Here is a 27,545-nt window from a genome sequence, read left to right as displayed (position 1 = left end):
CTCAGATTCATCTCTCAGTGGTTTTTTGTTTGTTTGTTTGTTTTGTTTTGTATAGCTTGTAGCATCCTAGAACTTGTCCCACCCTAAAGGTGGGGACTTGCCAGGACCACTTTAGAGTTATCATCTCATACTCATGATTTTCTTCTGTGCTCTAGTTCAAATATATCTTACCAAGGCATCTGAAATACCTGCTACTTCCAGTTCATCAGGTCCAACTAGCATAATGTTGTCATTATGAACTGCCAGAATGAACCAGTGTGATGTTTTGTGGAATGTCAAGAGGATCAACATTTCTGTAGACTATATTAAGGAGAACTGATGTGCCCCTGAGGTAACCATGTGAAGGTATACCATTGGCTCTGTTAGGTAATAGCCAACTGCTTCTGCTGGTTTTTATAAATATAGAGAAGATGGCATTAGCTAAATCAGTAGCTGTGTAACAAGTACCAGGTGCTGTGTTGATTTGTTCCAGCAAAAATACTGCACCTGGAACAGCGGGCCCAACTGGAATTACCTCCTGGTTAAGTTTACAGTAATCCACATTTTTCAAGATCCATATGACTTTTACACTGGCCAAACTGGTGGGTTAAATGGGAATGTGATAGCTATCACCACCCCTGCTTCTTTCAAGTCCTTTCTGGTGGTATTGTTTCTGGTTTATGATCTTGAAAGATAGTGAAAATTCCAGGAGCGTCCCACTTGGCCTTCCTACTATAAAGGCACCCACCTCATGGGTTAAAAAGCCAATGTGGGGATACTGTCAGTTTTAGAATTGAGAAAATAACCACAAATTTCGTGTGTGAATCAAATGAACTAATAGAACCAACATGAGCTAAGACTTCATCTAACTACTGACCAAGGTAAACTCTAACTTTGGTTGGAGCATAAAAGTGGCATTTTGTAGTCTTAGGGATTAGCATCAGTTCAGATCCAGTGTCTAGTAAATCTCAAAAGATCTGCATATTTCCTTTCCTCCAGTGTACTGTCACTCTAGAAGGTGGCTACACAGCTCTTTGGGCAAGGCTTGGGCGAACATTTAAAATGTGTTTTGTAGCAATGGTGCAGGTCCTTCCTTTAAAAAAAAAAAAAGAATTGGTAAAATTATGTATTTTATATAATGTATTTAATCTAACCCATTATATCCAAAATACCATTTCCAAATATAAGCAATATGAAACATTGATATATTTTACTTTTAACAATTAAAAAATAGATGTTTATTATGACATTGTCCATAATGGCAAAAATCTGAACATGATCTGAGGGGTCCATCAATGGGACTACTGCTGTGATCTATGCAAAGTCCCTCCTGAAGGAGATGCTCCTTCAGTCAAGGGCTTCTGGGTCTGTGAACTGGTTTAGGTCTGAATACCGCGTGAGAGGCTGTGATTGTCCACTCTGCTGACTCAAGTTAAATTTTACCTACCTTAGAGCTATTATAAATAACAAGCAGTACTCTATTAGGCTGGCTATGTACTTTGTTCCTAGGGCATCTCTGTGGACTAAGGCATCTGATTGCCTGTACACACCTGCTGCCCTTTAAGGCAAATGTACCTACATCATATTTGGTGGTGCCCTCTGCTATTCTCAGGTCCTGTAATCTCCAGTGAAATCCAGCAGCCCATCTCAGTGGTGGCATCCTCTGTAGTCATACATGGCCTACAGAGGGGAACATCCATACAGATTTTCAAAGATGCATGTCTTCCTCTCACTAATTTATTTCTCAATTTTTCAGTGAAGGGAGTGTCTCTGGGCCTTTGATGGAATGCAGTTGAGGATGGGTATGCAGGTAGTATATGGTAAATCCAGTATAACATTTCCCTAAGTCTTTGGATTCCCTGTTCCACATGTCTGGGAAACTTGGGCACCTCAACCTCACAAATTGGGTTCAGATTTCCATCAATCAACCAAATAAGCTGTTAGAACCACCTCTAGCTGCATAAGCTGAAACATATAATTAACACCATAATAATAAATCTGGCTCAATAGTGTTCTACAGTGTCCTCCTTAGTCTAACACCCTGAGAAGCCACTCCCAAACATGTTCTCCAGTTCTCTATGTATCAACAAGGTAAGTCATTTCTTCTGCCCATGTATCAATTTTGGTGTTTAAGTTATTGCTTCCTTCTCCACAGTGTGCACCTATCCCCCAGAAGCATGCTGAGATTTGACCCTACTTAAGAGTATAGTGGCAATAGAGGGTGATTGTGGTGGGTTTTGAGGAGAATGTGAATTCTCTCTCAGGGGATTGTCCCAGGTGAGGTTGTCACAAAGTTTTCAAGCAGAAGAAGCCCACCTCCTCAGACAAGGGAGGGCAACCTACTTCCACTGGTAAGAGAGGCCCAGAGTGACTTAATGGTTCAAGATTGCCAGTTTCATCTGGGTCCAACCCATTCTGAGTTTTGAAGTCCTATTATTTAATCATCAATACCCTTTTGCATGAGAAAGTTGGCACATCTGTGAATTCAACACAAGCTGTAATTCAGTAACCTGAAAATTAAAATTTTGTGTTTGATTTTCAGAAATACCATTTTTGTTGCTACAATAAGAGCCTCTTTTAGAATTGCTATGGAAGCTCTCTGGTTCTCGTGCCATACCTTTGATTTGTGTTTGTCATTTCTCTTTGTAAGTATTCAAAGGAACTCAAAAGAATCCATCTCACACCACAGTCCTTATAGTCACCTTACAACCTTAACAGTCAAGTGTCATTGCCACTTGGGCCCCCCTCAAGGCACATGCTTCAGTTGGCCCTTCATCACAATCAGCCACAGGCAATTGATTAATTGGAACGCCCTGTGTGCCATGAATCACTAGAATCTTATTTCCCTTTGGCAAAGAGTTCAGCACTGAGCTCAAGCCAAAGGCCCAATCAAACCAAATTCCTAACCCCATCTTTCCAAGGCCATCTCTTGGGGTTATACGTAAAGCTTAATACAAGTAAAAAAGCTTAAGTGAAACAATTATAAACTATAACAGAGAATTAATGAGAGATTCACTAGTGGAAAGACAACCCTAGGGAATATACATAGCAGTTATAAGGAGCTAACCTCATAACTAATCCCTGGGCTGGGAGCTTTAGTTTCCCAAGAAGGCTCCCCACCCCCTCCTGACTTTATTGGAGAGGGAGGAATCCTCTCACTCTGGCTCACTGAATGGTAGAGAAGTAACACGTGCAGAAATATGTCCTGTGGAATTTACTACAAATCTTGTCTCTAGAGAGCCTGGAAAGCTGTTCATGGGGTAGTGGCTCACCTTAGCACCTCTACTACAGAACCATTAGAGTTAAGGCTGGGGGGGAAACTTCTGACCTCCCAAGCATTATTGGAATTTGGCACTGGAAAAAGCCAGGTACGCTGCAAGCGCTTGCCTACACACACACCAAAACCGGCAAGACAAACCCTTTTCTTCCTGTAATGTCTCTTCAGCGCCCTCTACCGACAAAGCTTCAGCGGCTGCTGGCAAAGGAAAACTTACTTAAAAGGGCCCAGATCCATTTTCACAGTGCAGTCAAAAAGGGCGGATTTGGAACAGCGCGGCAATAGAGCAATAACCTTCACAAGCATCACTTCTCAGGCTCCACTCAGAGACTCTGTAGCCAGAGGTCGTTTGGCAGTCTCCTTTCCCTCCGTTTCACCAAGAAATCACCAAAAGCAACAGAGGAGAAGATGAGTCTGAACAGAATGCAAAGGCCCTTTCTCTATTTCTACAGCTCCTCACCGAGTTGACATCCCAGGCACGCCAGGCCCGGTCCTCAAGGACAGGAAACCTGGGCAGCGAAAAGGAAGTGGGGAGAGAGCTCAGCCCCTGTGGAACCGGAGTGCTGGCGCTGGCAGGCCTCTGAAGGCCTCACCTCCACCTAGGCTGCCATCCAGTTCACAAAAGCCGTCTGAGGTCTTCTCCGCCTGGGCGCAGGGAGACGGGCGCAGAGCGGGCCCGATGGGCGGCGCACTGTGATTGGTCGCCGGAGGCCCCGCCCCCATCCCGGCGCGTCGAGAGAGGGCGGGGCCAGCCGCCTGTTCGGCTCCGGCTGCGGGCGCCTATTGACCCAGCAGCCGCGTCGCCGCGGCTGTCTCCTTCTGCTCGTGGCGGGCGGTGTAGGAGCGCTGAGTGGCGCTGGAGAACCGGTGCTTCCCTTCGCAGCTGCCGCCGCCATCTCCGCATTTGCGGGGCGGGAAGGAGGGAGGGGACTCGCGGCTGCAGCTGGAGCGGGCTTCTCTCCGGGGACGCTCCTCTCCTTGCTCTCCTTTTCCTCCTCCGCGCGCCGCCGCCGCCCGCCCCCTGCGCCCTCCTCGCGCAGCCCGGGTCCGGGAGGGGAGAGGAAGGGGCGCTGGGGGGCGGGAGAGGCCGGTGGGCGGGCGCGCGCTCGGAGGAAACTCCTGCCGGATCCGTTCGTCCCCGCGCCCAGGGTGCACCCCGGCCCGGCCTCGGCGGCGGCGGCGGCACCGGCGGCAGCAGGAAGGCGCTCTAGCGGGGGTGGCGCCGCGGGGGCGGATCCGGCCGTCCCGGCGCTAAGTTGTGGGGCCCGGCTCCTCCCGACCTGGTTCCTTTCCCCTGGGCTGTTCGGACCCAGCTCTGTGCTGTCGACCCCAGAGCCGCTGATCCCGCACCTCCTGGGTGAGGGGGACACGCCTGCCCTCGTCGAGAAAACTTTTCGTGCTGACTAGGTCGAGGCGGCGGTGGCAGGAAGTCCGGACAGCGACCTCTTCTCCGCCTGCCCTGCGCCTGCCGGGTGCGGGCGCTGAGCTCGAGATCAAGTTTGCGGGGGCCCCTTCCGGGCTGCAGGCGGGTCCCGCCTGAGGAGGGACGCCCGACCCCAGGGAAGGCGGTGGGCCCGGGCGAAGGCCGAGGGCGTGTGGTGGCGCCGGAGACAAGGTGCGGAGTGCGGTCGGGATCCGCAGCCGCAGCCAAAAACGCAGAGAGCAGGAGCCCCGGAGCAGGGAGCCTCCGGCGGCCGCCTGCAGGAGTCCACAGTCAGCCTCCTTCTTCGGTGAGGACAGTGTCCTGGCCCCGAGTCTATCGAGGAAAAATGAAGTTAAGCCGCCAGTTCACCGTGTTTGGCAGCGCGATCTTCTGTGTGGTGATCTTCTCGCTCTACCTGATGCTGGACCGGGGTCACTTAGACTACCCCAAGAGCCCGCGCCGCGAGGGCTCCTTTCCCCAGGTAAGCTCCGGCGTGGGGCTCCACGAGGGTAGGCGTGGGGGCCCGTAGTTCCCCGCTGCTTCGCGACCTCTCCCTCTTGCCGACCCTCTGCTCCGGGGCAGGGCGAGGCCGAACCGGAGGAGGATCCGAGCCTCCCCCAGCTGGGGCTCTGCAGCGTTCGGACGGCGGTGACCGCGACCCGGGAGCCTCCTCCTCCCGGGCGCGCCGAGTTAACAAAGTGCCGGGCGGCATGCGGTGGTGCGATCGCGCTCAGGGGCAGTGGCCATGTTCCCGCACTCGCATTCGGGCCTGTTTGGGTGGCCTCGGGCACCTGCCGACTGGAGAACCGGCGCAGCGCCCGATTACTGCTGTTGGGCAGCCCCTCGGCCCACACAGGGTTAAGCTGCACAGACCCCCTGAGCGCCCCCAGTCGCGGAAATTGATCAGACAGATCCCATCTGGTCTGTTTTTTCACCCCACTGTCTCTCGAGAAATAAGCAAAAGTTTATTACGTGTTGCAAACCTCTTAGATGTGAATCTGTAGGGTTGATTTTAGTGTCGTCATTCTTCAGCTATTACATAGGGTTTGTTTGGAGCAGACGTGGGAGCCCAGTAGGGAAGCGCGTGTTATACTCCAGCCGGAAGCTGTGGGGCGCTCAGTCCTGCGCCCAGTGGTCAAATTCTCCATCGAGTTGGGAAACCACCCGTCTTAAGTCTTTTATATAAAGTTACTAAAAATAAGCAAACAGACAATTGGCTGTGTTTGGAAAGATGCCGTGCCGCGTGTGAGATTTGTTTCAAGTTCTTTGCCCATGACCTGTACTCTTCAGAAATTTTAGTAAAACTGGGTGTTGTGTAGTAACTAACCTCTAAAGAATGAAACTGCAGAACTCAAAACCGAGACAAGCTGATCTAACAACTACTTGACTCAGAGATATTGAACAAGTTGACAGAGTTTTTCTTCCTTTTGTGACAGCGTAAGTGACCAGAGAGTATCCTTGCTATTTGTTCTTGTGCTAAGACAAAAGGCTTGAATTTAATTGAAATTAAGCTACTAACTTTACCAGAATTCGGAAAGTGAAAAAAAGACCTCTTTGTGGATGCTGTCATCAATACAGAGCCTTCAAAATATTTTGCAGGTGAAAGGTGTTAAAAATATTGTAAACGTGTGTCAAAAATTTTTAAAAGCTTTTTCTCTTAATATGATGGAGGAAATATAGTGAGATAAGCAGTATGGAATGTCTTTAAATCTTGACTTTAGAGTTTGTCCAGTGCTTGTTGATGAGACTGCATAAAAGTTTAAAGTGGGGTAAACCCTCTGAAGCCATAGCAAAAGGAGTTCTAAGTCCTGCTTAACATGTTGCATAATTTGGTGGCTAAACTTGCTGTGATTTCCCCCCCATCACATTTCCAGAATTTTCTTCATTACAGGAAAAATCATAAAAGCTGATACATTTTACTTAAGCTGTTATCTTGAATAATGTCCTTTGGCTTTGGCTTGATAATCACTTGAAATGATTTATGCAAACATCTGGGGCTGGGGTTCTCTGGCAACCTTGACATTTTACTGTTTCTAAAGAAGTGAGTGACTCATTCAGTTACTGGGAAATTTTAGGCAAAGTTAATTCCAGTATTTTAATATCCAGCCTTAGTCCTCCTCAGGGGGCTTAAGTTCTGCATAGAGCAGAATGCGTTTGATGGAAAGTGACAGTGGCTGCTGGAAGAGAAGGCTCTTGTCTGTATTCTGTTTTGTGTGCAAGGGGAGAGGATTTGGAAGGTGGAGCTTTTTATGCTTAAGGTTGACATTCTCAGATTTTCAGGACTGGATTTTCGGTTCAGGAAGAAAGCACTTTTTTGCTGATTTAGTTTTGGAGAGCCACTGAATCCCCAAACAGGTGGACAGAATAAGCACTCTGTAAACCTAACTCTTACATGCCTGACATCAACCTTGTGTGTCTTACAGGACAAACCTGATCCCCACCACCCGGTAGATGAGGAAACTGAGGCACAGAGAGATTAACTTGCCCAAAGTCGCACAGCTAAAAGCTGAGATATGAACAGGTGGCCTTTGGAGTCTAGGCTTTCAGCCACTTTATTTATTTATTTATTTTAAGATTTTATTTACTTATTTGACAGAGAGCGATAGCGAGAGCAGGAACACAAGCAGGGGGAACGGGAGAGGGAGAAGCAGGCTTCCCACCAAGCAGGGAGCCCGATTTGGGGCTCAATCCCAGGACCCTGGGACCATGACCTGAGCCAAAGACAGACGCTTAACGCCTGAGCCACCCAGGCGCCCCTCAGCCACTTTACTATACTCTTAGTAAATCTTTGCCTACTTTTTAGGTCCCAGTCTGCCTACGGAAAAGATCTGGTGTGGAAGATAGAGCATGTTGCTCTGTGGTTCCTTAGCTTATCGCCTTTTTTTTTTTTTTTTTAAAGGAACTTTCATTATGAAGCTCTAACGGATGTGCTCCTTTTTCTGAAATGTTTAACATTTGAGATTTATACCTCTCCCAGAATGTCTCGTCGCTCACTTTAGAGCTAAACATTGTAGTGAAAACCATTATGCAGCACAGCATCCAGCCTTTTGAGTTGGTTTTTATTTTTTTTTATTACTTCTAAATCCCGTGTAAACACCACACAACAAAACTAGCTTGCAATATATTCGGTGAATTTGAAGCAAGCTAGTCCATCACTGTATATCGTTTTTGGTGTCTAGTAGAATGATTTATCTAGAAAGGGATTGATTTCCGCTGAATTTTAGTTTAGGATTTAGGATTTTAGTTTAAGTCAGTGTGGAACCTTCAGTATTAAATATGGTCTAGCTGGTAAGCAGGTTACGTTGTAAAGCCATCCTAGATTGAGAGCAGCCTGTTTGCTGTTATTCTGGCTTTCATTCTTTTCCCTTCCTCCTACAAGTCTGTGTTTTTCACCACTTGGCCAGACTCTGGGGTGGCAGTAGGCCCAACTCTGGGTGCTCCTGTTTTTCCCCACCCTGGAGGAACAGCCTACTCCTGACATAGTCTTTGGAAGGCTTTTCCCTTTGCTCCTCGGAGGAATTCCTTTGAGGCTTGGAGGCAACAGGCAGCCTTGTCTGTGTTAGCGTCTGTGTATATTTCAGGGTTAATAAATCTCAGCTAGAAAAATTAATAAAAATTACACTGCAGTTGAGAGGCTGACCAGGGCCTAATTCCCTAAAGATGCTTTGAGGTAATATAAGAAACTGAATAGATGGAAAAGAGAGACATTGTTAAGGTCCTGAAATTCTTCATCACTTCTTATAAGCAGATTTCACAAGTTGCTTATTGTCTACATTGAGTGTAATAGATCTCTTATTAATGTCTTAAGTTTGGATCTGCAGAATTAATAAATCAGATCTTGTATAACAGATGATCAATTTTTAAATAGTGTAGACTATGACCATAGGGATTAATATTAACTCTTAGAAGTGTCTTCAGAGATTGGAACTCTGATAGAAAATGTGAAAGTGAAGTTCAGACTTCATCTTTGCCCAGATAACAATTACCAAGCAAGAAAGTGAGAATGTCTTTAAGATATTTGATTAAAAGACTTTGGACTGTGGAGACTTTTATGCCTTTTGGAATTTTTTTTTTTAGAGGTGGGGAGGGGTAAATGGAGGGAGAGGGAGAAAGAAAATCTTAAGCAGGTTCTGTGCCCAGTGCAGAGCCTGACGCTGGGCTTGATCTCACAACCCTGAGATCATGACCTAAGCTGAAATCAAGAGACGGTTGCTTAATGGACTGTCCCATCTAGGCCTTTTGGATTTTAACTTTCATTGTGAATAAACACATATAAAAATATGCTTAAATGTTTTACACCTTTAGTACTTTTTAAAGAGTCCATAGTTGATGTTTAATAAAAGTTGACTTTAGTGTTCCAGTTGTTTTTTCTTGCTTTCAGAAATCTGAGAATCTTAAGAATGATATATAGAAAAACATCTCTTCCTTGCTTCTCCATACTCTAGTGCACTCCATAAACTATAGCACTTGTCGCTGGAGTTTGGGCAGGTGTGTGTAAGGGAGTTAGTTTCATTGTGGAGGGTGTAATGTTTGAGATCTGTGACTTTGGCAAGTGATCGAACTCTGACAGTGGTGGCAAGCAGGCATTGAGGAGGAAGGCAAGAACATGGAAGCATCTGGAGAGGCTAGTGTCCACCACCCCCTCTTGAGGTCAGCAATTCTTCAGGACCCCTGCCCAGCGTATTTCACCAAGACCCAAGCTCACTTCCTATACACCAACTGTGACAAGAATGCATCTAGTCTGAAGGCTTACGTTTATTATTATTATTATTTTAAAGATTTTATTTATTTATTTGACAGGAACACAAGCAGGGGCAAAGGGAGAGGGAGAAGCAGGCCTCCCGCAGAGCAGGGAGCCCGATGCAGGGCTCGATCCCAGGACACTGGGATCATGACCTGAGCCGAAGGCAGACGCTTAACGGCTGAGCCACCCAGGCGCCCCGTTGTCTGAAGTTTTCTTAAATAAGCTTTATTTCTGTTAATTCTGATGATTCGAGTTACTGCATTTTGTATTCCTTCTTGAGAAAAAGCAGGAACAGAAACTGGAAAATAAAGTGGACGGAGATTTCCCTCTTGTTCAATTCATTTTGTTTTAAATAGCCTTTTTTAGAGAAAGGACGATGGAAGTGGGGTAGGAAAAGAATGAAGTTCTTGGCAGATGTTCTCCTTCCTTCCCTTTTGTCCCCAAGGTCTCTGGTCTTGAACTCTGCCTAACTCAGCTAACTGTGGGCCAAATCTGGCCCACCACCTGGTTTTGTGGGGCCACAAGCTAAGAATGGTTCTCATGTTTTCAACTGGTTAAATATTTCATGACGGGGCCACACTCATTTCTCTACAAATCGTCTCTGGCTGCTTGTACCACAAGAGTTGAGCAGAGCTGAGTAGTAGCCACAGAAACTCTCTGGCCCACAAAGCCTAAAATATTTGCTGTCTGGTCCTGGACTGAAAAGTTTGCCAGTCTCAGATTTAAACTGTATTTCTCTATTATTAACGTTAGAGGCAAATAGTGTGGTTAGATCCGTTGAAGCAGAGGCGTGTATTGAAAACAAAATACTTGTCACCTGGTTATTAGATAAGCATTAGTGAAACTTAGTTTGTGTTTTGAGAGTGTGGTTTAAAACTGGTGTTATATGCATGTTTCATAGATTTCCAAGTATCCTTGGGGAACCTCTGTGCTGGAGTATGGACATGCTTGACATGTTTAATTTATTTCCCTTCTATCACCTGCAGGCTTCCCACTACAGGACTGCTCTGGGATGGAGGGTTCTGGGGCACGAACTCTGCAAAATTGATCTATAGTCTCAAGATTGAAAACCATGACTTTATTGCATTTTGGATTGGCTGTAATTCACAGATGGGCTGAATTCTGAGCCTAATCAGACAGCTTGGTTAGTTAGGGTTGTGGAAGGAGAGCCTGGGTCCATCAAGGATGGAACTTGGCAGTCCTCTCTGGGACCCTGAAGGCTACTCAGCTTGGAGGCAGGGAACTACCAGGATGTCTGCAGGGGCACTGGACTGCTACTCATCAAAGAGTAATTAATTTCTGCTAATTTTGATCCTTCTTCATGCTTCCTGAAGATTATGTGTGACTTTCTTCATTCCTTTTGGCACAGGCCACCACCCCATTTGTGTCCTCAGAGATTTTACTAGCATCATTAAATTGCAGTACACTTAGTCCGAACAAAAATGAGTGTAATGAGTCTCATTGAGTGGTGTTGCAGTTTTTAAGTATTTTTTTTCCATTTTTAAATGTATGCATTTCAGCATTTTTCACATGTGTGGTTTTCTCACTGGCTTCCTTTGCAGGTAGTCACCTTTGGGAGTCAAGAGAAATGAAATGCCTTTTCCAAGGGCAGAGCAGGCACCAGATGTGACCTAGTCCCACCAGTGAACCTCATTGTCCTGAATCAGGAGCCTTGAGAGCCGGGGAATTTGCCAGTGATTTTTTTTTTTTTCTTTTAAACGTGTTTTCTTCCAGGACTGATTGTTTTGTGATGGGAAGCTCTCCTCCTTCAGGGTGAGGCTGTACTTTGGGGCTGAAGACAGACTTTGCAGCAATTCACCCCTGTTCCTTCATACCACAAGTATGAAAAACTGTGGGATTTGTGGGTCCTGGCCTTTGTGGTAACATTTTTACCTGTAGAACATTAGAAGATGGAAGCCAGAGAATAGGAGTTATTCTTAGAATTACTTTCTCCCTAAAAAAGTTCCGAATTTGCATTTTGAGACTCTATGGAGGTAGTCATTCTCTTAATAGTCACCAGCTTAGAAAAGTCTAAGATGACTAAGATGACCCTAGAAAAGTCATAATATGAGAAAGTCAGATATAGAATTTTAAAGTAGGGAGGGTCCTTCCAGATCAGATAATTTAGTCTTTGATTTTTCAGAGAAGGACACTGAGACACATAAACTGGGTTTCATCAGTTTGCCCTGGGTCCCCTAACCTAGCATACCCGGGGTATGCATCCTGGCCTGTAATTCAGTGCTTTCTATTGTTTTTTACTCGGTATATATTTGAGAATTACTTTGTGTTAGGTACTGTGGAAATTACAATAGACGTACTAGATAATGTTTCTTGCTTTGCAAGAGCATCTTAGTTATTTGAGGCGGTGCAACTGTCATTTGAAACAATCAGAGACAGCTGAGTGTTACTTAATTACTCATTAAAAGAGTTAATGTTAAAAAGTTAGAATAGTGTTTGGCACATAGTACGTGTTCAGTAAATGCTAGTTATTGCCAGTGAACAGATTTATGGAGTAATCATTGTGTACCAGGTATTTTTGTAGGTTCTGGGGATATAGGAGCTAAGAATAAAATAAAATAAGAGTCCATGACCTTAATTCTTATTCTTGGTATAAGGGCGGAGGCCTTAAAGGAAATTCAGCACTAAGTTCTGGTAGTGGCCTGGCTCAAGTTGACTAAAGGACCTGGGGCCAGAGTTCGGCTTTTCTGATTGGGTAGGACTTTGAAGGGAGAAAGAATATTCCTAGTGTGGAATATCGAGCTTAAGGCTTGGGTCATGAAGGAGCCTGGCACCATGAGAAGAGGTAAGGAGATTGGTTTGACTTGGAATCTTTGGTGCATGTAAGTAGTTGGGAAAACATGGTAGGTAGTTTGGGATCAGATTGTTAATTGCCCTGGGAGTCAGTCTGAGAAGTTATATGAGTCAGATGATAGTGAGCCATTCAATTCAAAGTTATTGAGTATGTTAGGAAGCTGCTTGAGAAAAGTCATGCTGGAGAATTAATTTCATAGAAAATTTTAGACCTGGAAGGGGAGCTAAGAGAATTCAATCTAGATTATTCTGGTAGCAGTGTGTAGGAAGACTCAGAAGCAGGAAGGCAGCTGAGAATCTGTTTAAGGTAATACAGACATAAGGCACTAAATCCCTATACCAGTATCGAAATGACTAGAATCAAGAGGAGGAGGAAAATGTGCAGATATTTTGTAAAAGAAGCATCAGGGCTTTTTAACAGATTTTTATAAAGGGTAATGATGGGTGTGACTTGAATGAGACAGTTTTTCCCACCTTTTTCATTTGGGGCATTTGGAGAATTAGCTAATACCCTTTGCAGAAAGGGATAGTTTGGAAGATAACCTGGTTTGGGGAACCAACCTCAGGTTCATGTATGATAAGGTGGATGTTCGTAGAATTAGCCAAGTGGGCTGCAGTGCCCGAGTGAGAGGTGAAGGGAGATGCTGATCTGGTAGTCATCAGCATAGTTAGAGTGGATGAGCTCACTCGGGACTGTGCTTTGTGAGAAGAGAGCAGACAGCCAAGGAACATTTCTTACAGCCAAAAGCTGCGCTTCTCGTATTAAGATGATTGTGTAGCAGATGCTAATAAAATGAAGCAGCTTGTATTCAAATTGTCAGAAACCAGCTCATTGATCAGCATACCTAAGAAAAGATAAGACTATCATAAGGAAGGATTTCAAAGAAGCATTTCAGTAGGAAACTAAAAAGACCCTTCTCATTTTGGACCCAAATTACGGAGTGAAATGATTTTTTTTCTAGGTTATAAGAACAGAAAATAGATTACTCGGTGTGTGTGTGTGAGAGAGGGAGAGAGAGAGAGAGGGAGAGATGAAGAGAGATGGATTTATTAAAGATCAAAAGGCAACACTTGAAAAAGGGGCTTCATAACTCAAGGTTGTTTTGAAGATCAGACAGATTTCTGAGTACCCTCAAACTGCGTCTTGTTGATAGTAAAGAAGAGCCCTTCCTTTTTGATTAGTGGCTGACCACACCCCCCCCAAACTGAAGAGATGAGAACTGTCTATGGCCCAAGGCCAACTTTTGAAAACTTGTAGGGCCCAATGACAACAACACTTAAAATACAGGATATTTCTTACAACTTTTAGGGAAAAGATCTAACCAATAATTGTTGAAGAGAAAGAAAAAAAGACTTAAGAACCCGAGAAATTTGTATCCTTAACTCATCTTTATAGCTGATTGTATGATACTTGGAAATCTGTTTTCATTATATTTTTACATATCCTATTGTGCCTTACTATTATGTTTATTGCTTCTGTGGTGTTTACCATGCCCCATCTTGCTCTTGTAGATTGAATGGTTCAGATGGACTTTTATAAAGTCTGTAGGAAAGGATTTGTGAAATTTGAGAGTCTTTGCTGCTCGAAATGAAAAGTTAGGAAATTCAGAATTTATAATAATTCCGATGGAGCTTGCCTAGACACTTCCTTTCTTCCGTCTGTAAGGAATAGAATGGCTTTTTCAGGAAGTGATTAGTATAAATAACATAGGAGGCAGGCTGATTATCTACTTAAAATTTAACACTGTCTTCAGAGGACCCCAAAACTTTTCTGTATGAAAAACCATCTTAGATATGTCAGTTGCATTTATTTTAATAGGCTAACACTGTTTAGGTTGATTTGCGTTTTCCACTACCAACAATTGTTCTCTTTTTACATTAATGTGTTTCTGAAAATTACTTGGGTAAACGTATGTTGATGGAACTTTTATCGTCAGATTCTAAAATACGATATATGCCATTCATCCATGCAGAATGAGTTTAGGTGGTATAAATAGTACATAATAACAACCCTTGTGCATAAGGGCAGGCTTATCTCAAAAAATGTAAGATTAGCAACATAGACCAGCAGCCATAGACCAGATGACATAAGACAGCATGACCCTGGTTCCCTGAGAATTGTTGCCCTCTGAAAGCCTATCCTGTGAACGTTCATGCATGTTCTTGGGTGGGATACACTGTTGACTATCTCAGAGTGCTATATAGAAGAATAGAAGTACATTAAAAATATGTCATAGAAGTAAAATTAGCACGGTTTTCAAAAAAATAATTTGCAAAAAAAAAAAATACAAAGAAGGGAAATGTTCCACAGAACAGTTTGGGAAGTGCTGGGTTAAAGAATTTTGTTAGTCAACACCTAATTTGCTTAGCACCACTTAATTGCAGTTATTAAATGTATTTGAAAGTTATAAAGCTGCACTGTGTGAAAATAGTTTTGAATTGAAACATAGTGTGCTTACAAGCCCTTGTTCTAATAATTGTTTTAAAAAAGATGGCTGTTTTGCAGCATCTCGATTTATACACAATAGCGTGATGTCTAAAACGTGGCCTCAGCTGGACGTGGTTTTTGTGCAGCTGCATTGGGGTGGTGCGGGTGGGGGCCTCATAGTTCTAATCTCAGTTTACATCTGGAAACTCGTAGGGTGGGGACGGAGCTGTGTCCCGGAGCCTGGACACAGCGCCAGCAACTGGAGTCCTGACCACATTTTCAGAGGTGGCGAGAGGATGGGGTTCACAAAGGTGGGGAAAACTGGCGTGGCCTGTTGTCACTCTAGGTCAGGGCTGGGAGGCACAGTGATTCTGACAGTTGCAGAGCGGTTATCCAGGCGCAGCGTCTGAGTGCTGAGGGTTCCCTGCCAGGGCAGGGCATGGTGAGCTTGAAGTCCCACCTCTTCCCTTCACCGTCTCTTGGCACACTTGTTGTATACCTGCATCTGAGTAGCCTCTACTGACGTCACACGGAGGCAGGTGTGAGATTGATGAGTACTGATTTGCCAAGGCAAAGCCATCGCTCCCGTGTTTTGGCTAGCTGTTATGTAATTAAGTGCTCTTTGTGCTCATATGGTGAGTACATTATTTCTTTGAACGGACCAGTGGAAGCACAAAGGCAATTAATACCTTGGAAGAGATTCAGGCATGATAAGCTTCAGGTCTGGAAAACACCATTAAAAGGTCATTTGTCACTGTGCTTTGTGGCTTGTTACAACTTGGTAGTGTTATATGCATGACTATGGCCAGGGCCTCAGCTCACACTCTTTTTGGCCTCAGCACTACACATCTGAAGGGGTGGAGTGGTCACTTGAGGGTTTTCTTGTCATTTTATGAAACCAAAATGCCTTCCTGTTAAGTGCCTGCAATCTGACTAAATATAAATAGCAGGATTTTTCGTATAGTCGAGTAGCGGCTGCCTGACTTGGAGCTACTGCAGTAACGGTGACACCCCTGCTGGAAATAAGGCTCTTTTACCAAATCACTGTTTTTATATTTAGCTTTAATACAGTGGTTCTTACCCGGGGATGTGTGAGAATTGCCTGGTGAGCCTTTTACGATTATTAAAGGCAGATCTGTGCGCTCTCTGTAGGTAATCCCCATTTGTCGCCACAGCTTTAAGTTCATATTTGCACTGACCACTCAAATAGAGATTCTCCTGACTTAGAGACGTAACGTCTCTGCCTGACGCCACCGTTGAGCTGCCTGATAGTTCCAAAACAGAACCTTTGCCCCTCCCTCTGCTCCTTTCCAGGGACTCACTCCTGATTTCCCTACAATGCCACCCATCTTCCCAGTTGCCGCAGTAAAAAAAAAAAACAAAAACCGCAAAGGCTGTTTTTCTTCCTTCCCTGTACCTCCCTTTCCTAGCTCATCTGTCCTGTCCCATCCTTTTGCTTTCCTCCATCGCCTTGGTCCAAGCCACCACAGCATTGACTCCCGATTGCCCCACCATAGCTCCAAAGTATCCTTAAAACCCTTTTTATTCATTCACCCTAAACCTGTCCAAGGTGAAGATGTTGATGTTTCTTTCCTGGAAAAATATTTTTAACTATTAAGTCTTTTCCTACCTCCTCTGTTCAAAGATAGATGTAGAGCCTCGTGAGACCAAAACATGCCCCTGGGAGCCAGGTTGTAGAGTCACACGCTCTCACCTCTCATTGCTCCATTGCAGGGGCTCTCAGCTGCTGAGGCTCACAGCTCTCCCGACTCTTCTGGTGGGGATTTGGACAGACTTCCTCTAAGAGGGCCAGCCAGTGGAAGCTTTATTTGTATAGGGTCAGCTCTTTACTGCGTTTGTTAGTTTCCTATTGTTGCTGTCACAAAGCACACAAAGTGGCTTAAAACAAGAAAAATGTGTATCTTCCAGTTCTGGGGATCAGAAGTTTGAAATGGGTCTTATTGGACTAAAATCAAGATGTTGGCACAGCTGTCTCTCTTGCGGAGGCTTTAGGGGAGAATCCATTGCCTCATCTTTTCCAACTTCTAGAGGCTGCCTGCATTCCTTGGTTCCAGGCCCCCTCCAGCATGGCATCACTCTGACCACCTCTTTCTTCTTTGTATCTTCTTTGACTCTGATTTCCATCTCCCCTATTTCCCTTGTAAGGACCCATGTGATTACATTGGGCCTGTCAATATTCTAAGACAGTCTCCCTATCTTAAAACCCTTAAGTTAATCACATCGGCAAAGTTCCTTTTGCCAGGTAAAGTAACAGAGTCACAGGTTTCAGGGATTAGAACCTGAACATCATTGGGGTGGCCATCATTCTGCCTACCACACCAGGCACTATTTAAACTGATTAGTATGTGCTCACTAATTTAACACTCATAACCACGCTATGGGTGAGGTATTATTCATTACAGATGAGGAAACTGAGACACAGGAAAGTTATGTAACTTGCCCAAGGTTTCATTGGGGTAGTGGAGCTGTAATTCGTATTTGGCTTGGCTTCATTTTTTATCTTATTTTATTTTCCAGCTTTATTGAGATATAATTGACGTAGAACGTTGTATTAAGTTTAAGGTGTACAGTATGTTGATTTGATAACACTTACATATTACAAAATGATTATTACCATAGTGTTAGCTAATACCTTCATCACGTCACATAATTACCATTTCTTTGTTATGATGAGAACATTTAAGATGTACTCTCTTAGCAACTTTATGTAATACAGTATTAACTATAATCATCATGCTGTACATTAGATTCCCAGAACTGACTTACCTTATCATTGGAAGGGTTTTCTGTGAGGTTTTTTTTTTTTAATAGAAGTTTATACCCTTTCATCAGCATCTCCGTTTCCCCTCCCAACCTCTACCATTCTGTTGTTTCTTTGATTTCAGCGTTTTTAGATTCCTCATGTAAGTGATATCATACAGTATGTGACTTTTTCTGTCTGACTTATTTCACTTAGTGTATCCTTAAGATCCATCTGTGTTGTCATAAATGGAAGATTTAATTTTTTATGGCTGAACAGTATTCCACTGTGTGTGTGTGTGTGTGTGTGTGTATGCATACATCTACTTGCAAAGAGTATCTCTTTCCGTCCCTTCACTTTGGGTTTATGTGTGTCTTTTAAAGCTGAAGTGAGTCTTTTATGGACAGCATACAGCTAGGTCTTGTTTTTTGATTTTTGTTTTTTTTAAAGCTATCCAGCCACTCTTTGTCTTTTGAGTGGAGAATTCAGTCCATTTACATTTAAAGTAATTATTATTATTTTTTAAGATTTTATTTATTTGCGAGAGAGAGAGAATGAGAGACAGAGAGCATGAGAGGGAGGAGGGTCAGAGGGAGAAGCAGACTCCCTGCTGAGCAGGGAGCCTGATGTGGGACTCGATCCCGGGACTCCAGGATCATGACCTGAGCGGAAGGCAGTCGCTTAACCAACTGAGTCACCCAGGCGCCCCATTTAAAATAATTATTGATAGGTAAGAACTTAATGTCATTTTATTAATTGTCATCTGGCTTTTTTGTAGTTTCCATGTTCCTTTCTTCCTCTCTTGCTGCCTTCCTTTGTGACTTGGTGATTTTCCATAGTGGTATGCTTTGATTCTCTTCTCTTTATCTTGTGTGAATCTGCTGTAGTTTTCTGCTTTGTGGTTACCATGACACGTACATAGAACATTTTATAGATATAACGGTGTATTTTATAATAACTTTGATCACATACAGAAAGCTTACCCTTTTACTCTTTTACCCTCCCTTTTATGTTTTTGATGTCACAACTTACCTTTTTCTATTGTGTATCCATTAACAAATTACTGTAGGGCGCCTGGGTGGCTCAGTTGGTTAAGCGACTGCCTTCGGCTCAGGTCATGATCCTGGAGTCCCGGGATCGAGTCCCACATCGGGCTCCCTGCTCAGCGGGGGGTCTGCTTCTCCCTCTGATTCTCTTCCCTCTCGTGCTCTCTGTGTCTCATTCTCTCTCTCTCAAATAAATAAATAAAATCTTAAAAAAAAACAACAAATTACTGTAGTTGTAGTTATTTTTAATACTCTTGTCCTTTAACCATTTTACTGTAGAATTAAATGGCTAACACTCCACCATATTAAAGTATTATTTTGAATTTGACTGTATATTTAACTTTTACCAGTGGGTTTTATATTTTCATAGATTTTCATGTTACTAATGAGTGTGTTTTATTTTAGCTTGAACTGTTTTCTGCTTTCCTTGTAAGGCAGGTGTGCTGTGGTGATGAATTCCACCTTAGCCTTTGTTTGTCTGGGGAAATCTGTATCTCTTTTTCATTTCTAAAGGACAGCTTTGTCAGGTGGTATATTTTTGGTTGGCATTTCTCTTCTTTCAGTACTCTGAATATATCATCCCACTCTCTCCTGCCCTGTAAGGTTTCTGCTGAGAAATCTGCCAATAGTCTAATGGGGGTTCCTTTGAATGTAGCAAGCTTTTTCCCCTCTTACACCTTTTAAGATTCTCTTTGACTTCTGACACTTTAATTGTAATGTGTCTTGGAGAGGATCTCTTTAAGTTGATTTGGTGTGGTGACCTCTTATTTCCATGAACTTGGATATCCATATCTCTTCAGACTGGGGAAGTTCTCAGCCATTATTTCTTTAAATGAGCTTTCTGCCCCCTTCTTGAATTCTAATAATTTGCAGATTGGTTCTTTTGTTGGTATCTCACAGATGATGTATGCTTTTTTTTTTTTTTTAAAGATTTTATTTATTTATTTGAGAGAGAGAGTGAGAGAAAGAGCACAAGAGGGGGGAGCGGGTGAGGGAGAAGCAGACTCCCTGCTGAGCAGGTAGCCTGATGCGGGACTCGATCCCGGGACTCCAGGATCATGACCTGAGCCGAAGGCAGTCGCTTAACCAACTGAGCCACCCAGGCGCCCGATGATGTATGCTTTCTTTGCTCTTTTTCATTCCTTTTTCTTTTTTCCTCCTCTGATTGGATAATTTCAATTGATCTGTCTTGGAGCTCACTCATTCTTTCTTCTGCTTGGTCAAGTCTTATGTTAAAGCTCTTTGTTGACATCAGTTCAGTCATTGTTTTGTTCAGCTCCAAAATTTGTTTGGTTCTTATTTATGTTTTCCATCTCTTTGTTGAACTTCTCATTTTGTTCTTATGTTGTTTTCCTGATATTGTTAAATTGTTTATCTGTATGCTCTTGTAACTCTGAACATCTTTAGAACATTATTTTGAATTACTTGTTGGGCAATAGCTGTATTTCCATTTTGGGGGGACCAGTTCCTGGAGGTTTACTGTATTCTTTTGGTAGAGTCATGTTTTCCTGAGTCTTAGTGATTCCTATAAATTTGCACAGGTGTTTATGCTTTTGAAGAAGCAGTCACCTCTTCCAGACTTTATGGACTGACTTTGCTAAGGGAAGCCTTTCACCTGTGCGGGAGAGGGGACATTGTAGCATGCTAGTGATCCCAGCATGTCCTCAGGTCTAGCGCCTGTGACTCCAGTTCTAGTGGTGCGGGGCACCAAGTGCAGGGGCATGTGGCAGCATCTCTTTTGAGGGTGGCATGATGTCTCTTTGGCTCAGGTTGCTGGGGTCCATAGCTTTGACAACTGTGTGGTCCTTGGCAAATGCTCCAGGGTGTCAGCAGTGGCTGCAAGGGCTGCTTGTGTCCTCATTGGCACCTCCAGGCCCGGTGGCTAGGAGCTGGGGCAGACAGCAGTGGTGGCCAAAGCTGGTTGTGTGCACCTACTCAGCTGTAAAGGCCTGTGTAGTGGCAGGGGCTAGTTGCACAAATACATGTAGTGGTGGGATCCAAGGCAGGCAGCAAAGGCTGGGGCCGGGCCGACTGTGGGTGCACTGGTTGTTGATGATACTACCATGACTGCTCATTCTCACCATGGGCACACAGCAGTGGAGGCTGGTGATGGAGGTCAAGCAGGGGATGTGTAGTTGCGCAGCTGGAGTGTCTGATGCCAGGTGAGCATGATGGTGCAGGCTAGTGACAGAAGACAGGACCTCATCCATGTTCACAAGCAGCTGTGGAGGCCCTGGCTATTGGCTTGCTCTCCTGTCGCTGCAGTCTCTTCCTGAACGTGTGCAGGCAGTGGAGGCTGGTGACAAGTGGCAGGTTGGCAGCCTGCAAGTGCATAGCTCGAGGGGCTAGCTCCATGGCAGTGGGGATCAGCCACTGGGATCTGGGCTGGATTCTTGCACTTGAGCAGCCACAGAGGCCTGGGCTGGCTGCTGGCGTGGTTCCCAGGTTCCAGAGGGGCTGAGTGGGGAGAGAACAGGAGGGCCACAGGTTGGTGGCATCAACAAATGTCAGCACAAGGGGTGGGTGAAAACTGGTAAAATCTGCAGGGATTCCATGGCAGCTGTGCTGGCCATTGGTTCCTTCACTGGTGAAAGCTGCTGGGTTTGTCTGTAGAGCGGGTCGCTGAGAACCATTCTTGTTCGTGCTGTGTGGCTACTTTTGGTAGGGCCTGCTTTTCTTCCTTGTTCCTAGTTGTCTCTGTGTGTCCCTTTGTGTGGTGCTCCCAGCGGCAGGGGAACCTGTTTTATCCTGCTCTTCTTTCCTAGCAAAGGGAACTCTTTCTGGCTGGGGAGTTCCCTCTTGGCATTGAGCCTTGCCGGCCTGGGGGATGGGATGATGCCGGCAAAATGTAGCAGTCTTTTTTTTTTTTTTTCCTGTGTGGTTATTTTCAGGTTTTTTGTCCCACTGTGTTGCCGAAGTTTTGTAAGTAGACTCCAGAGCTGTCCCACAGCTGTTTTTGTTCATGGATAGCTGTTTCATTGTTGATCTTTGTGGAAGGATGGAGGTTGGGGTCTCCTTGCAGCCATTTTGATGACATTACTCTTGGCTTGGCTTTAGGGTCTGTTCTTAATCACAGTTGCTCCCTGGAAAGTGGTACCCTTTGAAGTGATTTTAGAAAGCCAGGGGCGTCTGGGTGGCTCCGTCGGTTAAGCATCTCGTCTGCCTTCGGCTCAGGTCATGATCATGGGGTCCTGGGATCGAGCCCTGTGTAGGGCTCCCTGCTCAGTGGGGAGCCTGCTTCTCCCTCTGCCTCTCCCCCTGCTTGTGTTCTCTCTGTCTCTCTCTCACTCTCTCTCTCAAATAAGTAAATAAAATCTTTAAAAAAAAAACCCCAAAGTGATTTCTAGAAAGCCATACTTTTATTGTAGCAGCAGCAGCAGAAGAGTAACGTCTTCTTGAATGCCTACCTGGTGGCAGGCCCTGTGCAAGTTCTTTTCAGCCATTCCAAGCAATAGGTATTAGCACTGCATTTTGCCCATAAAGGAAACTGAGGCCCAGAAAAGTTAAGTTATTTCCTCAAGGTCACAGTGCTGCTAGTAAGTGCCAGACCTAGGATTAGAACCCACATAGTCTGACCCAGAGCTCTTGTGCTTAACCATCTAGCTAAACTGCTTTTATCTTTTTCTGGTAAGAGGAGTTATTAAAAATAAAGGTAATCATTATTTGCAGTTATTAAAAATAAAAATGTGAGGTATAATATTCTAAAGCATGAAACGGAGGAGTATGGTACAAGGATGATTAAGAGATTTAATATCCATTTAAGCAGATTATCCAAGGGTGCAGGTTTGTGATTTATGTCACCCTCTAGGGTAGTTTGGGGGTGATTTGCCAAATGGCTTATTGGCTGGTATATCTTAGATATTTCACTGACATGCATGAAGTTGGAGATGTAGGTCCCAAACCTGAATGATCACCAGAGTCACTTGTGGAACATAACATTGTAGTTTCTGTGGCCCTTTCCAAGATTCCAGGGTGGATCCCCAGGATTTGTAATTTTTTTTAAAGATTTATTTATTAGAATGCACACACGCATGCAGGGAAAGGGGCAGAGGGAGAGAATCTTCAAGCAGATGCCCCCGCTGAGCATGGAGCTCGACTGAGGCCTGATCTCATGACCCTGAGATTATGACCTGAGCCGAAACCAAGAATCTTACACTTAACCTACTGAGCCACCCAGGCACTCCTGGGATTTGTAGTTTTGAGCAGCCTTTCAGATGCTTCTGATGGTTACTATTAGAGTCTTTTACCCAGTCACATTGGTACATGGTGGGCACATTTTATGACAGAATCCAGGTCCAGAGAGATCTTGATGTGATGGAGTGATATACTGAATTTAACAACATCAAGAAGGGGGAAAAGAAAGCATGGATGACAGGTGGTATGGAGCTAGAGTTTCAGACGTATATACACATATGTATTCCAGTAAAATTTTGTTTCTTTTGAATCTTGCCATTGGTGATTATATTATAAACAATAATTCATCTATCGTTCTCTTAACTAGAAAACTTGATTTGGTTGAGTGAAGATCTTTTATCACTACTGTGGTAGGAAGAATTTCAGAATCAGCCTCGGGTTCTTTTACTAAACCCTCTTCATCCCCTGCATCAGTTGAAATTAGAGCCCAGTGAACCCTGATTACTGAGAGTAGTGAACGTTGTAACTTTTGGTTGGACTGTACAGAGTCCATAATCTTCGCCTGCCCTGGAAGAGGAGCCGCATATTCTGCCCTACTCACAAGGTCATGATTGTCACTTTGTGGCCAAACAGCTCAATTTCTGTATCATTTCCCTCTCAGTCAGTGAAGATCACCCTATAATTTAGGACTTTCCTTCTCATTCTTACCTACTTTTTGGGTCACAGAGAAGATTTTTGTGAATTTTCTTTCTTAAAAAAATTGCTAGAGTGTTTTATTTTTATTCATATTATTTTGGTATAAGCTGTGTGCCAAAAAATGACATTTAATACTTTGTCTTAGAAAAAAAAGTTTCATATTTTTTTTTCCTCCCCCCCCCACCCCCCAGTAAATATTTGCAGTTCTTTTGTGCATCAGGCATTGTGCTAAGCATCAGGGTACAGTGATGAATAAAACAGCTGTGGTGCCTGTTCTCAATATAGAGATTCATTTAGTGATGAAGATGGAGAAACAATACATGAATAAATAGGTAAAAAACAGCTATGGAAGAAGCAAAAAATAGAGAATAACATGAGAAGGCCTATTTTCGGTAGGATGGCTAGGGAAGGCTGCGCTGAGGTAATGTTTCAGGTGAGATTTGAAGCACTGTATAAAGGGAGAACATGTATGAAGGTCTTGAGATGGGTTGAGGAGGAACTGGCTTACAACTGAGATGAGATCAGGGTGAAGCTACTTTGGGGGAGGGATAGATGCAGGTGTTTATTGATTGTAGTAGAAGTGCAGTGAGAAACTAGCACTGGATTGTTAGAAGGATAACGCATCTGTGTAGGGCATGGTTGAAGGGTGTAAGCTTAGCACTGGGAAATTAGTTAAGAGGCTGCTGTGTACTAGGCAGGAGAGGTTGCTGGAGGCTTGGATCAGTGTGGTTGCAGCTGAGAGGGAGAGACGTAGAATGATTCAACAAGTATTTTAGAGGTAGTAAGGAAAGAACTTGCAGGTAGGTTGGATGTATGAACACGGTGAGGAAGGAAGAAGAATCAGTTATGCCACCAAGATTTTGAGAGTGACCAACTAGATGGAGATTAAAGCTACTTACTGAAGATTTGAGGATTGTAGAAGGCTTTTTTGGGGAGGATATCTTTTGGACATAAGTTTGAAACCAAGTTGAGGAGTGGAATAGTTGTTAGGACAGATGGGTTTGTTTTTCAGAGAAGAGGCTTCAGCTGTGGATAGAAATATAAATGAGACATCAGTACAAAAAAAATGGAATTTAAACCCTGGAGTGGATGAGATAATTTAAGATAGTATAGAGAAGGCAGAGGGCTCAGGTGTTAACCTTGAGGCAGGCACTCTGTCATGTAGATGCTGGGGGGAGAAGGAGACTGATAAACAGGAGGCAGGAGGAACCCCAAGAACATGTTGGGCTGGGAGTAAGTGAAGAAAATGTTGCCAGGAGGAAGAAGTGGTCTAGTATGCTAGATGCTCCTTGAGATGATGAGTAAGGGTAGGACAGTGTTTGCTTATCATGATTAACAACATGGAAGCCTTTGGGGAGTTTTGCAGGAGTTTGGTGGGCAGATGCTGATTGGAATAGGCAGATGAGGGAATGGAGTTTATAAGGAAGGGGGGTGATGAGCACAGACTGTTGATATTCTCTGTATGTCTGTGAAGGCGTTGGGGCCCGGGAAGGGAATCGTGGGGCTAAGGGAAGCATTGGAGTTTGATTTGATGTTTTAGATGGGATATCATGTTAAGTTGAACCATAGGAAATTGGTGAATTTTACTATTTTGATTTATGAGAATGACAAATTTCATATAGCTTGACGTGAAGTTACATGTTGCACAATTGAGAATGAGTTACTTTTAAAACGGGAGTTTGATGAAGCAGTGTTGAGAGAGTTTTAACCAAAAGAATACCAGCTTTGAGCTGTTGAGAGAGATGGGTTTGGAGCTCACCAGTTAAGTGTTGGCCTTTGAAGTGGGGAATGGGAAGGCATGCATTTTTTTTTTTTTCCTACTGTAACAGGAAGGAAGATGCTGATGTGCAGATTCAGCCGAGCTTGAGTGATCACAGTGATGCCAATTCCAGCAGCTAGTGCTTACTTGGGGCAAATAATTATGTCATAAGCTTTCAGATTTAGCTGTAGGTGTACATTGATTTTGTTCGTAGGACTGAGTGGGTTCTAATCCTGTTTTGCCTGTAGTAGGCTCTAAATTTTCTCTCTCAAAAGTCATTTGTATTAGTGATTTTTTTTTTTTTGCTCAATTTTTCTCTTTCATCAAAAGCAAAGTAAATCAAATATCATGATTTCCTTCTCCACTCCTCCGCCGTGCCACACCATGGCCTCCCCATAGAACTGATTAGCAAATCAAATAATAAAATGGTTTTCTCACAAGTGATTTTCTTACCCTACAGAAAATTGTCTTTTTCAGTATTACTCTCAGTATTCCTTGACTTGTCAGTGTAATTGAAACATTATCTATGATTTCTGTTACTTTAATGCAGACTACAAACATATCCTTTTAAGGCCATACCACTCTTCTCTGTCGTATATACAAAATTTGCTTATGAGGTGTGTATATTTCAAGAATTTCAGCCGTTTGAGGGGAGATTTTATTCCACTGCATAATGTAGTTTAAAAAATTATTTTCATTAGACCATTCTGCTGACATATCCCCAGACCACAGTTTTCTCCATGGACTTAGTAATTTGGTATAGAATTCCAGGTACTGATCATTAATTGTATCTTTAAAGCTACAATGAGATTGAAAGTCATCTTTGGTGCCTGCCGGATTGTTTTTCTCAAAACATATCTCTCCTGTAGTGTTTATTTTGAATACTGCTCTCATCCATGGGTTATGGGACTAAGGCCATTGTAAGAATATTCCTAGATAGAGCCCTCTTCTTTCTCAGTGTATGCTTGTTGAACTGTATGCATGGCTCCAAAATTATCTTCTCCTGATACAGAAAGGTCTGGAGAAATGCAGGCACCCCTGTATTAATTTGTACACTGTAAGTTTATCAGATGATAAAACCTGCAGCATCTTAAAAGCTCTAGGGTGCTGGTATTTTAGACTAAGTTTTACTTTATGGAGGAGGGTAGCTTTACTAGAGGCAAGACAAGTCAACATGTTCTAATTCTGCTTGGAATCAGAGGAACTTGATTTACTGTTGTTACCTGCTGTGGTAGAAATTGCAAGCATCACTGAAGTAGACTTGTATCTTCAGTATTGGAAATATTCAACAGAATTCATCAGAAGTGATTTCAAAAAGCTGTGGTCTCGGTGTTTTGATAATAAGTGAAGAAGAGTTTTTCCCTTATTTCAGACAGCCTTTGATAGCATGTCTGTTTAGAAAAATAAATTTAGATGAGTTAGCTGCATGCCTGACTCTCGTATATTTTAAACTTCTTTGGGTGAGCTTTGGGTTATGCCAAGGGGACTCACTTTGGCCTTTCTGCTGAGAACCACTCAACCAGCATCAATGTCTGCTGATAAAGAAGGGTTTGTAGTATGATACTGCTCAATAGCTTTGCTGACCTGGAATCTACATGGTTCAACCAGCTCCTCTTTGAGCCCTGAACTGGTGTTGCACTGATGCATCCTGTTTCCTTTGCTGTGCCATGTCTAGTCATGAACTGTTGCAGGTTCTCTCTTGCTTTTCACTAGAGGAAATGGGGCTTGTCTTACAGGATGAGTTCTGTGTTAAAACCTTGTACTTCCGGCTTCTGTATAATATGCTGATAAATACACTTCAGAGTTCTACCTCTTGGAGACCTAGCATGCCACCCCAGAGGAGGTAGTTGGCTTATAGGACTGCAGTTTTGACACACAGGGTCTGTTTCTGTCCCATGCCTGTAAGTAGGCCTGGGAGAGCATCTTTCAGGTGTGTGGAGGCCGTCTTAATGTTTCTTTTCTCTAGCTTTGGATATTTGTCCCCAGTGTCATCTTTTCTCCCACCTCCCTCCTCCCCACAAAGATAATGGCCTGCTGACTTGCTTCTAATTTTGGATATTTCTTTTCTCATTCCAAAATATCTTCTCTAGTCCCTTCAGACTTCTGTCAGTTTCACACAGTTTGCTCCAGTGGGCTTCCCTTGATAGACACCAGTCTGCTGACCTCTCCCCTCCCCTTGTTGAACTGGCCTCTAACCCGGAAGTAGAATCCTTTTTTCCTCCTGGCTTCCCTATTACAAAGTCAGCAGCTATTCATAACAGATGAAAGAAGAATATAAATACCCATGACCAGTTTTTACCATCTTGATTATGGTCTTCCATAATTTTTTTTTCCAAAAGGATGATATCAAATTACTATTTTTTTATGCATGCTTTTTAAACTTTTTCTCTACTGTATCTTCTGAAAGTACCTTCCCATATATTTTTTTTTTTTATTAACATAATACATTATTTGTTTCAGGGGTACAGGTCTGTGATTCACATATTT

General features: G+C 43.6%; 1 protein-coding gene and 1 long non-coding RNA gene across 3 annotated transcripts in view; one reads left to right on the top strand and one right to left on the bottom strand.

Annotated features, from left to right (window-relative positions):
• LOC145722630 (uncharacterized) overlaps positions 1-4,052 on the bottom strand; it is a 172,449-nt gene extending 168,397 nt beyond the window's left edge. Inside the window, exon 1 of the long non-coding RNA XR_014147025.1 lies at positions 3,474-4,052. This is a non-coding gene — a long non-coding RNA (uncharacterized LOC145722630). The remainder of the gene's footprint in view (positions 1-3,473) is intronic.
• A 492-nt stretch (positions 4,053-4,544) lies between these two features.
• The window catches only part of MAN2A1 (mannosidase alpha class 2A member 1), a 167,201-nt gene continuing 144,200 nt past the window's right edge, over positions 4,545-27,545 (top strand). Inside the window, exon 1 of one of the 2 annotated variants that reach the window (XM_081826471.1) lies at positions 4,545-5,160. In XM_081826471.1, the coding sequence (XP_081682597.1) occupies positions 5,026-5,160 (135 nt within the window). In that variant the 5' untranslated portion in view covers positions 4,545-5,025. The remainder of the gene's footprint in view (positions 5,161-27,545) is intronic. The other variant, XM_081826470.1, reaches the window with a different exon arrangement.

This window comes from Leptonychotes weddellii, chromosome 7 (assembly GCF_054177405.1).
Source record: "Leptonychotes weddellii isolate Sample4059 chromosome 7, ASM5417740v2, whole genome shotgun sequence".
Taxonomy (NCBI): Eukaryota; Metazoa; Chordata; class Mammalia; order Carnivora; family Phocidae; genus Leptonychotes; species Leptonychotes weddellii.
Note: the sequence above shows the minus strand (reverse complement) of the source record. Positions and strands in the feature narration are given on the sequence as shown.